Genomic DNA, 15,980 nt, shown 5'->3' with positions numbered 1-15,980 from the left:
CTTGTGTTTGACTTTTAAAAAACGACTTTGAGCCAAAAGTTTGGAAACTTGAGCAGCAGTACTGAAGAGGCAGGGATAGCCACAAATCCATGGAGGAGGAGAGGGCTATCGATGGCTCCTAGCCAGGAGGGCTCCGCTCTGCCTCCACAACTGGAGGAAGCAAGGCTTCTGAAACCCAGTTGCTGGAAACCGCAGTAGGGAAGAGAGTTGCCACTGTGAGAACCGGATGCTGGACTCGATGGGCCACCAACCTGATCTAGCAGGTTTATACTGTGTCCTTAAGAAGACATCTCTATTAGATTCTGGACAAGGGGTGTGAGATGTTTCCACCAAACATCAGGAAGGGCTTCCCGACAGTAAGAGCTGTTTGACAGTGGAACAGACTCTTTCGGGATGTGGCGGACTCTCCTTCGTTGGAGGTTTCTAAACAGAAGTTGGGTGGCCTTCTGTCAGGGATCCTTCAGGGATCCTTCAGCTGTGAAGGACTCTATCATTCATATAGCGAAAGAGATCTGAGTTTCCAAAAACACAGAGCTGAGCAACCCACCACTCCTCTCTCCCTTCTTGCACGCCTGGAATTTAGACGACTGTCCCTTGTTTCTATAAACGAGCTACTAAGCCAGCTTTCACTGCTATCCCCTGGTAATTTTCCATAAACATTAAGAGCTTTCCGTCCCTGAGACCAAGTTTTGTTTTAGAAAAATGAGGAGGAATAATTAGCGGGAGAGGGAGATTGTTTAGTGATGAACTCTGTGGGTGGAAAGAAGATCTGTCGAGAAAGGTCTCCAGCTCATATAAAAGCTCACAGCTCAGAAGCAGCCAGGCGTTAATAAGAGGAGCCATTTTGGGCCTGGGGGCAGCATTCCCTTCTGGACAAACTTTCTGGGGGCCACATGGCAATGTCTGGAGTGAGAGACAAAAGTGGGTGGAGCGACAAATGCCATTTTCCCCCCTTAGGAGGCTAGTTTCTACTCTTACATTTACACACCCCTTTCTCTGCTCCCTCCAGGCGAGCGAGGGGCAGTGTGTGGCCTGGGGAGAGGGGCCTGGTGATTGTCCCAAGGGCCACATAGAGGGGCCTGGAGAGTTGCATTTGGGCCACCTCTTTAGGAGAAGAACCACAAGGTGTGAGAATCCTGGCTTGAGTCAGGGAAGGAAGAATACTTGCTTAGTTCAAGGAAGGCAGGCAAGGGCAGGGAGGTGGTCCAAAGATCCTAACTCCTCAGAGAAATATTACAGGCAAGTCCATGCCTCTGGGAGATCCGTACACACCAGATGAACCAGCCATATTTGGGGCTGCAAATCTCTGATCCCACAGATTTCAGGAAAGAGCAGGAAAAGTGGTCCAGGAAAACCATCTCAACAACGGATCTTTGTGGAAGGAAGCAAGGGAGGGAGGGAGGGAGGGAGGGAGGGAGGGAGGGAGGGAGAAATGATTCCTCCAAATCATAGAGCTGAAGGGACCACGAGGGTGTGGGATGTAATCCACTGGGAGCAGTCAAGTACAACATTCCTTGTTTTGCTAGAGTGGCATGCAAGGGAATGTTTGGTCCAGCCAGTCGAAACTTCCTGTTCCTCCTGGCCTGGAGCATCCTTCCTCTTGAATGTGACTAGTAGGTGGGCGTGACCTTTCCAGACCTGGTAAAAGGCAAAGTCACGCTGCTACCGTCCTCTTTTTGACCTTCCTGTTCTTCCTGCCTGCTTCCTGCATCACCTGCACTGTACTTCTGGCTCCCACAGCAGTTCCCCAGGTTATCTCCCATATGGGGTGGACCTTAAATTTACCTTACAATTTACCTTAAAAACCACTGTAAACAGTTAAAATCGTTAGTAGGATTTGAATAACGCTTGTAGTTTAATGATGAACTTTGGATATAATGGAGATGTGAAAGATTTGGACTACTATCATAAGAGATGCAGGAAGAAATGATTAATAATAGGACCCACAAAGGGGAGGAGGGGAGTCCAGGAGATTCCTTGGAATCTTGTTTTTATGATGTATGTTTGTGATTGTAAAATGTTAATTTGAAAACCAGATAAATAAATGTATTAATAGGAACACTTACGAAATCGCCTCCACCATAGCAAGGCCCATCAGGATAGAACAGACAGCGTGGTCTTCCCGGTAATCAGGCAGACCACAGATGCAGTAGTAGCAGTCTCCCAGGATCTTGATACGCAGCTGGTGGTATTTCTGGAAGAGCAGGAAAGGGGAAAAGAAAAGAAAAGGAAGTAATTCCGACAGTGGAAGGTTGCCAGGACATAATGTAGAAATCTGCCTCATGGAAAGCGTAATGCTGGTGGCCAACAAAAGAGGTTTAAAGGTGTCATGGGCTTTGAAGACACTCGAACTCAGGATGCAAGGGAGAAACATGCTAAGAGGAAGGCACGCTTGGCAAATGCACACCATCTCCCACCCGGAACCCTATGTCCCCACTGTGGAAGGACGCATAGCTGTCAACTTACAGATTTGAAAATAAGGGACCAGCAGCCTCGGAAATAAGGGATCAGCAGCCAAAATAAGGGATTTTCTGGACACAGGTATGTTCGACTTCTGAGCCCCTCCGAGCCAAAGGCAGAAAGCCCAGCCAGCAGCCAAACGAAGCCTCAAGCGGTGGTTCCCACAGCGCAGCAACCCAGCAAAGGGAATGCAGCAAGGAAAACCACCGTCACCTCTCCGCTGGGAAGCGCTGAGCAAAGGCGAGTCCCCAGGCAAGGCGGCCGATTTGATCGGCACAAGGCATGCAAGCTCCACCCCCAGTCGTTTTTAGACTCCTTATTGGGTGAGCAACGCAGCCAAGCAACACAGTTGGAGCCTCCCTCCTCCCTGGCCGGCAGGGAGGGAGGGAGAGGAGCTGCTTCCTTTGAAACCCGGGAAATTTAAGGGACATCCATCAATAAGGGACAGCAGCGGGACACGGCGCTGGGATAAGGGACTTTCCCGCCAAATAAGGGACGGTTGACAGCTATGGAAGGACGTGTGGATCCAGAATTGGCCTCCACAGTCACTTATGGACTCATTGTTAAAACTGTGTTTACGGAAGACAATCTTCCTCAGCTACGAGTGATCGCCAAAGAAGAAGAGAATCCTGGAATTGTAGAGATGGAAGAGACAGCAAGAATCATCTAGTCCAACTCCCTGCAATGCAAGAATATGCAGCTGCCCCTTACGGGGATCAAACCTGCAACCTTGGAGTTAATCAGCACCATGTTATCGGCACCCGCAGTTGTTAAAATTGTTTATTTTATTATTTCATAATAAATTTACATCCCGCTTAAGTGCAAAAAAACAGAACCGCCTCTAAGAAGTTTAAAAAAAGAACAGAACAATAAAACGATCAGTAAAAAGATATTTCTACTTAAAACATTTATATTCAAAACGTTTGTTTGAACAGAAAGCGTTGGGAGCCCAAAACACCCTTCCTTATCCATTCAGCCTCTCTGTTTAGTTAAAGAGAAGCTGTTTCTTCTCTTCGAGTTACATTCACAAATCTTACCAACCCAGTTCTGTTTATTTCCCAACGGAACAAGGCCTTAATTAAATAACAGAGGACGGTAACCATGAAAATTTGCAAGAGTAATTAAAAAAAGAAGCAATTTCCCAAGCAGATATTGGTAGTATAAAAGGATTATCACGTGAGTTTAAAAAGGATTCAAATGCTCATCCATAGAACTGCTCCCAGGCAGACAAAGGAGGAGTTTTGCTCCAGTGTTTATTGATGGTTTATTCTTCTCGGCCACAAAAATGTGGATTTTAAACAGCTGGCATTATAACAGGTCATAATAATTCAGCCCTTCTTTATTGTAAGACCAGCAGGCTCCTCCCCAGCCCTGCTTAGGAATCCTAAAAAAACAAAAAAATCAGTGCTGTTCAAAGTTCAGTCCACCATCTTGATTCAAGATGGCAGCCAACTGTATCCAAATATAAACAAGCACATGCCCCCTTGGTACCAGGAACCGTATTTCTATGGTTGTAAGTTTTTTTTAAGTTGCTTTAATATTGCTTCTGATGCTGTAACCAGCAGTGGGACCTTAGAAGGAAGGGCAAGAAATAAATACGTAGCTAAATAAAAGCAAAATTTGATTACGACATCTTAAGAGGTGTCGAAACGCATAGCGAAGAAATGAACTAGTTTGCAAAATATACAGCAGACTCGCAGAGAGCATCCAGCGTTGCCTGTGAATTCTTAGAAACCCAAAAATACTGAGGTTTACACATTTGTTTGTCTGTTTCTTATTGGAGAAAAAATATGCATTTTCTAGGGCTGTGCATAGCCTGCCAGTTCCAGGGCGAACCCTGAGAGGTAATTTATACTGGGAGCAACTGGCCAAAGGTGACTGAGCAGGGATTTGAAACCTATTGTCCTCGGGTCCTTGTCCACTGTTCTCGCTCCGCCATCAGAGCCAGTGTGAATACCAGTAGTTACTGGGAGGAATCACTGGTGGGGAGGGTACTGTCTCTCCCAGCTCCTGCATATGGGCTTCTCGTGGGGGCACCTGGTTGGAGATGGTGAGAAAGGACTCTGGACTGGATGGGCCTGATCCAGTGCCAGATTTACATACAGACATACCCCGGGTTACAGGCGCTTCAGGTTGCGTTTTTTTGGGTTACGGACCCGCCAAAACCCGGAAGTACCGGAATGGGTTATTTCTGGGTTTCGGCGGCCGCGCATGCGCAGAAGCACTAAATCACGCTTTGCACATGCGCAGAAGTGCCGAATCGCAACCCACGCATGCGCAGACATGCCGCTGCGGGTTGCGAACGTGCACCCCGCACATATCACGTCCACAATCCAAGCGTCCACTGTATAAGCTAAACAAGCTATAGCTTAGGGCCCCGCTCTCTTGGGGGCCCCCCAAAAATTAAAGCAAAAAACATGGGGTGTACATTTCCAAAATATAAGATAAATAACAAATAGAATAAAACCTACATACAGCAATGGTGTTTTGCGTTGTGTAGGCTCCTGTGATGTAAGCAATGGGCCCCGCCTGCTAGCCTGCTCCCTAAAATATCACTGGCTTGCTCATGTCTATATATAGGGTGCCTACATTCTGCATGGACTGGTTGCACAACAACATGTGCAAATGGCTTGAGATACCTATTAGGTCCATCAATTACTGTACAGCATATGTTCAACACAAAAAACAGCGACAATTTGTTGTTGACAAAGGAGAGCTGGACATATAAAGGGCCCCATTCCCTTCAGTATCTTATAGCCTCATCCAACCTAAATCCGGCCCTGGCCTTAAAGACTATTTACAAAAGTATTGTAAAATTAATGAAGGTTAGAATGATGTTTGAATGAAGTTAAGCGGTTTTAGCTGTAATGATATAAAAGAATATGGAAAAATTGGTTTTTTAAATAGGTAAAAATTTAATGTTATAATATATTAAGATCAAAGATCAGGATAAAAGGAGGGAAAGAAATTGCTGAATTAATTAATTGAATTGGAATACAAAAAAGGGAGGTATGAGGAGGTCAAGGAAACAAGGATATGAATGTAAGATACGGAAAGGTTGATTTTTTATTTTTTATCTTTTTTCTGTATGTGTATTTATTTTGTATTTTTCTTGTATTTTTATTTTTGTCTTTTATTCTTGTATTTTTTGATTTTATGTAATTCCTTTTTCTGAAACTCTAATAAATATTTTATAATAATAATAAAAAAAAATCTGGCCCTGGCCTGATCCATGCTCATCTTATGCTTCGACTCTGCCACACTAGCTTCCCCCGTGCTCCAGAGCAGTGCCCAGCTTTTTACAAGCACAGAGTTAGGGGGTCTCCCAAAGGTCATCCAATCCAGCCCTCTGCCAACGCTGGAAATTCAGCATCCCTGATTGGTGGGCCCTCCAGCCTCTTCTTAGAACTCTCTAATCAAGGCAAAACCCGCCACCCGCCCCAATTTCTGAGGCAGTTCTCTTCCACTGATGAAAAGCAAATCCACCCCCCACCCCCCGCCCTCTCAGGAAACTTCTTAATCTCTTGTTGAAATCTCTTGTTCCTGAAGAGAGTGGCTAAATCCTGGTCGAGGCTGAATTAGAACAGAGGATAATGTGTCCCTGGGCTTCGTAAATAGGTTTTATATTCTGATATTCCAGGAAACGCAGCTATATAAAGGTATCAGTTTACCAGGATATGAGCCTCTCAGTCCCTGAGCGCTGTTGATCTCATGCAATGGAGCGCTTTTCTGAGAACGCCCACAAGGCCAATAAAACAAGGTGGCAGAACTCAGCGCTGCTTGGGCAATTGTGCATAGCTGTCAAGCGTCCCTTATTTGGAGGGACAGTCCCTTATCCCAGCACCGTGTCCCGCTGCTGTCCCTTATTGATGGATGTCCCTTAAATTTCCCGGGTTTCAAAGGAAGCAGCTCCTCTCCCTCCCTCCCTGCCGGCCAGGGAGGAGGGAGGCTCCAACTGTGTTGCTTGGCTGCCCGGCCCGGCCCCCTCTCACCAGCCTTGGCCCCCGGGAGCCCCTCCCTGCCGGGACTGGTGGGAGCCTCGGGCCCTTCCGCCACCATCCTCCTCGCGGCTGTTGAACTGAGCATCTCTGCCTGGGGCCTCCCCTCTGCCTGTCACCGCCGCTCCCACTAGGCCGTACTGCGGCTGCACCACCGAAGGACCCGGATAAGATGGGCAGCCTGGCGCAGCCTATGAATTGCTGAGGAGCCTTGAGAGGAGAGCGAGCGCAACCATAGAGAAAGCAGTTCAGAGAGAGGAGGAGGAGGAGGCGGAGGCGCGGGCAGGTGTTCCAAGGGCTACAAGGGAAGGACCGCAATCGCTTCTCCCATAGATTTGTAGTGGTAGACTAGCATAGATGGTCTGATCTGCGGGTTTACTTCGGGCGCTCTTCCCCCCCCCCCCCCGCCTCGCCTGATGGAACTGAGAGCTGCAGATGGAGCACGAGAGAAAAGATGCAGAACTGCAGCAGCATCTTCATAGCTTGGACTTCGTTTTGCGCGAAAAGCGGTTGCTGCTTGTAGTTCTTTAATTGCAGTGTTTCATCAGCTGGTGTCTTGAGCAGCAACCTCTGGAAACGAAGGGCTAAAAACCGGCGCTGCTCTCCAAAATTATCTGGTCCCTTTTAACTGGTTGACTAAAATCCCTTATTTTGGCTGCTGGTCCCTTATTTTCAAATCTGTAAGTTGACAGCTGTGCAATTATGTCCCTCCTGTTCCTGGCCTCTGGCGCCGCACAGGAGAAGGAATTGTACACACAAAGCGGTGTATAACTGGAACAAGGACTGTTCTCATGACATCCCATCCCCAATTCAACCAGTCCGGCCAGCATCCTAGAGGGCAAATCCTGAAGGAACGCACGGTCTGCCATGGAAACTTACCGCTGCTAATTTGTCGAAGCGAGCGAAGAGCTCGTTTAGAAGCTTCACCAATTCCTGGGCGCTGCAGTAGGACGATAGCTGCGTGAAACCGACGATGTCCGCAAAGAGGATGCTGTGAAACAGAAGGACCAAAGGAGATTAGGTTGGCAGGTCATGCGAATAGCTGCTGCAGCAAGAAGATCCTGTACCAAGTTGGGGGCCAACTAGATTCCTCCCAAAATTGACTTTTTCAGACTGGTGATTCTACTATTTACGGGACCGCCTCTCCTGGTCTGCCCCACAGAGGACCTTAAGGTCCATGAATAACCATAGTTTAGAGGTCCCGGGCCCTAAGGAAGTCAGACTATCCTCTACCAGGGCCAGGGCCTTTTCAGTGATGGCTCCGACCTGGTGGAATGCTCTGTCCCATGAGACCAGGGCCCTTCAGGATTTAACCTCCTTCCACTGGGCCTGTAAGACAAAACTATTCTGCCTGGCCTTTAATTTGAATTCAGCCTGATCTCTTATTTCCCTTCTCTTCCCTCCCCCTCCCCTTTTATGAAGATCACCTGCTCTGAGACCCCACAGCTAATTCTCCCCTGGTCTCCTCACTGGTCCAAATAGGACTAACTTAACCAGCTAGCCCTGGTGATTATCTAATGTTTATTAGATGGATTTCCCCCCTAAATTGATTTCTGAATTTTGAATTTTATTGTTATTCATGTTTTTCTACTGTATTTTATGCTGCTTTTACAATTAAGTGTTTTAAATTTGTTGTTAGCCACCCTGAGCCCGGTTTTTGAACCGGGAAGGGTGGCGTATAAATAAAAAAAATATTATTGTTGTTACTGAAAGCTTTATTCAGATCTCATGTTGTCTTTGGTTATATTTTGCTTACTGGGAATCCCTTGCAGATGACCGCAATGCCTGGAGACAAGCAGTCAGGTCGTGTGTCCGTAGCAGTGACCAGAAGAAGAAAGACCACTGGGAGCAGCACTGAGAGAAAAAATGTCACGGTATGACTGCAGTAGCACAACTGGTTGCCTTCATCTACCCCGGCTGCAACGAAACATGTCTCTCTCACATCAGTCTCTACAGATGTCTCGCAAGACAGACAGGTGCCAACTTCTGGTCCGCCTGTATCTCAGCTTAAGGCTACTATTTTACATCTCACCCAGCTTGCGTGAAGTTTCCTCAGTTCCCCTCTCCTCTTTGTCTCAACACTTTTAAATTGTGAGACTATTCATTTTATTTATGTACAGCACCAACAATATTTCAGATATTTCAATATTTCTTGCAATGTAAGCCCTGTTTTTGGAGGTGCTTTTCCTGGGGAATGCTCTGGGGACGGCAGCGAACCTATTCAGACGCAGAGCTTTAAAGTGTGGAGGTGCACCTGGAAAGCACAGCACAAAATGAAGTTTGGATTAGCCTTTAATCTCAGTTTCCCAGCTGCAAACCTTGTGCCTCCTTCGTTTGCTGAGCTCTGGGCAAAAGGCTCCCCTCTGTGTCTCCTTGAGAAGCAAAACCTGCCTCGGCACCAGGCAGGGCCTTCTCGGTAGTGGCACCTCGCATGTGGAACTCCCTGCAAAAGGAAGTCCCGCTCCTTACCTGACGTTCTCATGGCGGTACATGTACATGGTGTTAAACTGCTGCATCTCCTTCTGGCTGGCATCTTTCTTCATATCCTTGAGCATCTCGTCAGCTACGTGCCTGGGCAAAATCGACAGCATCAGGCCTTCCTGAGGCGGGGACACAAAGAAGGGGAATGTGAGAAGGCTGGGTAAGATTTATTCATCTGCAAGACCACCCTGGAATTACAGTCAATTAATATTGGGATTGCAATGACAAACCTAGACAGCATCTTAAAAAGCAGAGACATCACCTTGCCGACAAAGGCCCGTATAGTTAAAGCTCTGGTTTTCCCAGTAGTGATGTATGGAAGTGAGAGCTGGACCATAAAGAAGGCCGATCGCCAAAGAATTGATGCTTTTGAATTCTGGTGCTGGAGGAGACTCTTGAGAGTCCCATGGACTGCAAGAAGATCAAACCTCTCCATTCTGAAGGAAATCAGCCCTGAGTGCTCACTGGAAGGACAGATCCTGAAGCTGAGGCTCCAAGACTTTGGCCACCTCATGAGAAGCGAAGACTCCCTGGAAAAGACCCTGATGTTGGGAAAGATGGAGAGCACAAGGAGAAGGGGACGACAGAGGACGAGATGGTGGGACAGTGTTCTCGAAGCTACAAACATGAGTCTGACCAAACTGCGGGAGGCAGTGGAAGACAGGAGGGCCTGGTGTGCTCTGGTCCAGGGGGTCACGAAGAGTCGGACATGACTAAATGACTAAACAACAACAACAATATTGGAATTTCCTCCTCCTGTGGCAAGCAAGAGAGGCAGAGCTCAGCATACGCATGTGGAAAACCTTAGGATGAAATTTCCAGCCTTGGCCAACCTGGGGCTGTCTGGGTATTTTAGAGTCCAGCTCCTGTCAGTTCCTGCATCGTACAGCTTTGCTGCTTGGGGCTGATGAGAACTGCAGTCCTGAACGTCTAGAGTGAACTACTAGGCTGGCTCTCCATGAAGGAGTTGGCCCAGTTTCAAGATAAAGAGCCACACTGGTTTCCGAGCACAATTCAAAGTGTTGGTGCTGACCTTTAAAGCCCTAAACGGCCTTGGTCCAGTATATCTGAAGGAGCGTCTCCACCCCCATCATTCTGTCCGGACACTGAGTGTCCGAGCAGCCTTCTGGCGGTTCCCTTACTGTGAGAAGCCAAGGCAGAGGGCCTTCTTGGTAGTGGCACCCGCCCTGTGGAACACCCTCCCACCAGATGGCAAAGAGAACAACAACTACAGTGGTACCTCGGGTCACATACGCTTCAGGTTACATACGCTTCAGGTTACAGACTCCGCTAACCCAGAAATAGTGCTTCAGGTTAAGAACTTTGCTTCAGGATGAGAACAGAAATCATGCTCTGGTGGTGCGGCAGCAGCAGGAGGCTAAAGTGGTGCTTCAGGTTAAGAACAGTTTCAGGTTATGAGCAGACCTCCGAAACGAATTAAGTACTTAACCCAAGGTACTACTGTACCAGACTTTTGGAAGACATCTGAAGGCAGCCCTGTTTAGGGAAGCTTTTAATGTTTGATGCATTACTGTATTTTAATATTTTGTTGGAAGCCGCCCAGAGTGGCTGGGGAAGCCCAGCCAGATGAGCGGGGTATAAATAATAAATTATTATTTATTATTTATTATTTATTTATTATTATTATTATTATTATTATTATTATTATTATTATTATTATTATTATTATTATTGGTGCGGCAGGAGAGGGTGGCAAGTGCAGCAGGAAGATTCAAGGGCAATCAAAGAAACATTTAAACATTTCAGCATACAGTGGTGCCCCGCAAGACGAATGCCTCGCAAGACGGAAAACTCGCTAGACGAAAGGGTTTTGTGGTTTTTGAGCTGCTTCGCAAGACGAATTTCCCTATGGGCTTGCTTCGCAAGACGAAAACATCTTGCAAGTTTGTTTCCTTTTTCTTAACACCGTTAATACAGTTGCGACTTGACTTCGAGGAGCAACTCATAGAACGCAGTGTACATAGTAGCCTTTTTTGAGGTTTTTAAAGACTTTGGTGATTTTTGAAGCTTTTCCAAAACTTCTTTTGCAGCCATTTGGTAAGTTAAGCTTTTAAAACTTTTTTTTTGGGGGGGTGGATTTTGGGTTGGGGTGTTTGGAATTCAAGGACTTGGTGTTGGGAAGGGGTTTGCAAGAATCTGGAAGCTTGTGTGTTTTTTCCTGCATTTTTATGATTTTCTGTGACCATTGGGCCACTCTGCTGTTTTTTTTAAAAAAATCTGGGTTTGAATTTCTGTGTGCTGGGTGGCTGGGGGCACAGTTGGGGAGGGGTTTGCAAGAATCTGGAAGCTTGTGGTTTTTTTCTGCATTTTTATGATTTTCTGTGACCATTGGGCCACTCTGCTGTTTTTTAAAAAAAATTCTGGGTTTGAATTTTGAAATGCTCTTTACAGTATGTGTGACTTTAAAGAGCACTTAATAAACTCTTGTACCAAATTTGGCTTTGTTTGGACTTTTTTTGACCATAGGAACGCATTAATTTTCAATGCATTCCTATGGGAAACCGTGCTTCGCAAGACGAAAAATTCGCTAGACGAAAAAAATTCACGGAACGAATTAATTTCGTCTTGCGAGGCACCACTGTAGTATAATATAGTAACATCAACTCCCCCGTGCAGGAATCCCATGCAGACGACCGCCTGGAAACATGTAGTCAGGTCATGCATTCACAGCAGTGACCAGTGGAAAAATGACCGCTGGGAGTAGCACAGAAGGAAGAAATGTCAAGGCACTCCTGCGTCAGAACAACCAGTCGCCTTGCTCTGCCCCGGCTGCAACAAAACATGTCTCTCCCACATCGGTCTCTACAGCCACAGCAGGCGCTGCAATCTTCCAACAGTTTGGCTTCACCCACAAAGGCGCCCTCCTCCCTTTGTCTCCCAAGACAGACAGATGCCAACAACAGTATCAAAAAAATGTTGTTGTTTTTTAATTTGGAGAATGTGTCGCTGAATTGTTTTGTACCTTCCAGATGCCCCACAAACGTATTATAAAGCAGTTGTGTTCTGTGTTATAAATCAAGCACTGCTAGGAGTTGTTTCATTTTGTTTTCCGATGTGTTTCTAATCAATAAAACATCTGCTGTGGCGCAAACCATTGTTTATTCTGAAAATGTGGCACCGAGAGAAATGTTTGAGGACCATTGCTTTAGTACCTGGAGGGCAGCCTGAGCTGGAACGCCCAATCACCATCCTGCCCAGATGTATTCTATTTCTGTTTAAATTACAGCAACCTTTCCTCGATTTCCACCTGTGCCTATAAGTCAGCATGCACACATTTTATATGCAAAGCTGTCCTTCTTTTGATCTTTTTCTTGCTGGTCCCTAAGTGGCCACTTTAGGGCACCTGCTACCATCCAAAGGCCTCAATGTGCTAGTGCAGACCCCAGACAGCGTTTACAACATTTCCTTTGGAAATGAGACATTATTACTGCCACTCTCCTCTTCCCCTCCTCCGTGCGAAATCTTCTTCCTATTCTTGTGTTTGTAGACACCACCTGTACCACCCCAGCAGAATGCAACCGCCGCATTTCGGAGCGTCACGACGCACTGTTAGGCTCTGGCATTAATGTGCCGGCGGCTTCCCTCTGGTGGGACTTACAGCACAAAGAACGATGATGGTTCCATGAACACGCCATCGCCTTCTTACAGGAGCAATTCCTTAGACATGCTGGCCAAACGCAGCGGAGACCAAGGCTGTACCTTGAGCATAACGAATCATACAAACACAGCGAGCTGCCATAGGGCCCACACAGACTTGCCCATGAAATCCACAATTTTACTCAATTAATTTGTCCCCTAGCAGTCCATTCCCAAGTGGTTTATATATGGAGGCGATTTTAACCCAAGTTTTCGCATCCATTCTCCCCAGTTGCTGTTTTGAGCAACCATGCTTCTCTAGAAGAAGTTCCACATTTAAAAAAAAACTCCACTTTTTAACAACAACAACAACAGAAAACAGTGGTGTCCATGGAAAGCTATTAGCTTTTAAAGCAGAGGGGAGAGTTTCAGATTTTCCAAGCATAAGAAAACTCTGGATTTTGCACGGAGAAAGTTTGGGACAGCAGCTGTTTCCGCTGGACATTGCATGAACAACCACAGACCCTCCATGTGCCCCTATTTTCCGGGGACAGTCCTGGATTTACAGAAGCTGTCCCGGATTCTGATCTGACCCTGGAATGTCCTGCTTTTCCTTAGGATGTCCCTAAGGTGTGTGTGGTTTGGGAGCTGCACGCTCAGGGAAAAATCAATGCTGTCCAGGGTTGTAAAGACTGCAGAGAGAATAACTGGGTGCACTCTTCCCACCTTGGATCAAATCTATGCTTCCAGGTGCCATAAGAAAGCTGCAGAGATAGCGCAGGATAGTGCGCACCCTGGAAATGATCTCTTTCAGCGTCTGCCTTCTGGAAGAAGGTACAGGGTTATAAAGACTAGGACTAGCCACCCGAGAAACAGTTTCTATCCAAATGTGATTTTGGTTTTAAATGCAGTGTAAGGTCGTCTCTATGGGAGTATATTGTATTTAATTATGGGGTATCAGTTTTTAGGGGGCTAGCCAGGCTGGGATAGCTGGGATAGAAGGCTTGTTGGTTTTTGAATGTCTGATGGAGATTTTTTCAATTTCGTTATTCTGTATGGGACAATGACAATAAAGACTATCATATTGTATATGGGTGGTGCTGTGGGTTAAACCACAGAGCCTAGGACTTGCCGATCAGAAGGTCGGCGGTTCAAATCCCCACGACAGGGTGAGCTCCCGTTGCTCGGACCGTGCTCCTGCCAACCTAGCAGTTCGAAAGCACGTCAAAGTGCAAGTAGATAAATAGGTACCGCTCTGGCAGGAAAGTCAACGGCGTTTTCATGCGCTGCTCTGGTTCGCCAGAAGCGGCTTAGTCATGCTGGCCACATGACCCGGAAGCTGTACGCCGGCTCCCTCGGCCAATAAAGCGAGATGAGCGCCGCAACCCCAGAGTCAGTCATGACTGGACCTAATGGTCAGGGGTCCCTTTACCTTTTTACTGTATAGTATCGTATCATATTTTCATCAGAGAAATGTTGGAGGGTACAGAGTTATGCAACCTGCTGAGCCAAGGAGATTAATAACTATACAACCTTGAGAAGACACCTGAAGACAGCTCTGTCTAGGGAAGGTTTTTTTGTTTCATGTTTTACTATGTCTTTATATATGTTGGAAGCCACCCAGAGGGGCCGGGGCAACCAAGTCAGATTGGCAGGATCTAGCGGTGGAAGAAGATTGGAAAAAATTTAAAGACTATCTACAGAAATACTGTAAAATTAATGAATGTTAAAGGGATGTTGGATTGAAAACAAGTGGTGTTGGTAAAAAGATTAATAAGAATATGTAAATATGGATTGATAATGGTGGAAAATATATATGTATTATAGGTAAAGATGCTGAGTAAGGATGAATGATAGAGGGTAAGGATTTGCTGAACTAAATATCTGAATTGGAATACAAAAAGGGAGGTGTGAGGAGGTCAAGAAATTAGCGAATGAAATATAAGATATGAAAATACTAATCTTTTTTCTGTTTTGCTTATTGGTGTTTTCTATTCCTTTTTCTTCTATTTTGTTAACTGTTCTCTATTTGTGTATTTTTTTATGTGTTTTCTTTTGTATTTTTTCTATTTTTCTTGGTTTTTGTATTCTATGTTTAAATTTTGAAGCTTTTGATTGTTTATGAAACTTTAATAAATATTACTTTAAAAAAACAAACAGATTGGCAGGGTCTAAAGATGATGATGATGATGATGATGATGATGGAATAGCACGTCCCTCTTTTCATCAGATAAATGCTGGTGGGTTTGCAAGGGGGCATTAAAGGATGCACATGGGGTTGATGTTCCACATTAAGCAGTGCACAGCGCCAAAAACCACAGGAGGGGAGACTTGCTCTCGTGCTCAAATCCTGCTGGCTGGTTTCGCATTGGAGCCTCTGGTTGGCCACTGTGGGACCAGGATGCTGGAGCAGATGAACCACCGGCCTGATCCTGCTAAAGGCTCTCCTTATGTTCTCATGTGGGTGGGCAGGAGGGCCAGCCATGGGTCTCTCCACCCCTGTACGGTCTACACCAGCCTTTGCCAACCTGGTTGTGATGGCCTGGGACTCGGACTCGGAACCAGAGGAGTCTCAGTCCGCACCGGATCCTTTGCCTCAGGCATCATCTGAACCAAGTTGGGGGCCTGATCCTGAAGAGTCCCAGTCTGCAAAGGTTCCCCTGCAGCAAACACCTGCTGAGCCGAGTCAGAGGCCTGATCCTGCCCTGGCTCCAGATGCGGGAATGACATCGTTGCCTCCAGCTGGGCCATCACTTACAGCTGCTCCACTACCGGTTGGGTCAGGAGAGGCTGAGGTGGCGTCTGGGTCTAGTAACCCACTGACGTCTCCCGAGCTGCAGAGACTCAGGTCTGAGAGAAGGAGAGACCTGAGGACTCGCAGGAGGAGTGCTCGCCTTCAGGCGAGACAGGGAGGTGAGTTGCCGGGGAATCAGGACCGGCCGTTACCCAACAAATTTAAAAGGCTGTCGGACCCCGCCCCAGGTTGCGGGAGCGACGTTGCTGTTTGCCAGACCCTGTCTGTGATCCTGTGCCTGATCTTGTCTGGTTTCCTGCCTTGTGTCCTGCCTTGGCCCTGTTAGACTGACTCCTCGCGGAACCCTTGGATTTGGGACCGGACCTGGACCGCGTTGCTCGGGTTACCCCCGGGCCTAGCATACTGGTACCCTCCAGATGTTTTGAACCACAACTCCCATCAGCCACAGCCAGCTGACTACAGCCAGGAGTAAAAAACATCTGGAATGCAACAGGTTGGCAAAGGCTGGATGTAGAGAGCTACCCATCTCCCCAAAGCAGCTACCCACGTGGGAGGCTGCCCACCTCTTTCCCCATTCAAGCCACCCTGCTGCGGTTGTCTGAATCAGTCCCAAAATACATCAGGGAGATCCTCAGCTAGCTCTCGCAGCCTGTACATTCCTTTTTTTGGCTTTTTCTAACAATACAGAA

At 46.8% G+C, this 15,980-nt stretch overlaps 1 protein-coding gene across 1 annotated transcript in view; it reads right to left on the bottom strand.

Annotated features, from left to right (window-relative positions):
• ADCY3 (adenylate cyclase 3) overlaps window positions 1-15,980 on the bottom strand; it is a 96,459-nt gene that overhangs the window by 32,113 nt on the left and 48,366 nt on the right. The window contains exons 4-6 of the mRNA XM_083494171.1: window positions 8,928-9,058; window positions 7,338-7,449; window positions 2,067-2,194 (exon numbers count right to left, since the gene is read on the bottom strand). Coding sequence (XP_083350297.1) covers window positions 2,067-2,194; window positions 7,338-7,449; window positions 8,928-9,058 — 371 coding nt within the window. The remainder of the gene's footprint in view (window positions 1-2,066; window positions 2,195-7,337; window positions 7,450-8,927; window positions 9,059-15,980) is intronic.

The sequence above is a fragment of the Podarcis liolepis genome (assembly GCF_965112155.1).
Source record: "Podarcis liolepis genome assembly, chromosome: 3".
Classification (NCBI taxonomy): domain Eukaryota; kingdom Metazoa; phylum Chordata; class Lepidosauria; order Squamata; family Lacertidae; genus Podarcis; species Podarcis liolepis.
The sequence above is the reverse complement of the archived record's forward strand: the minus strand, read 5'-3'. Positions and strand labels throughout refer to the sequence as shown.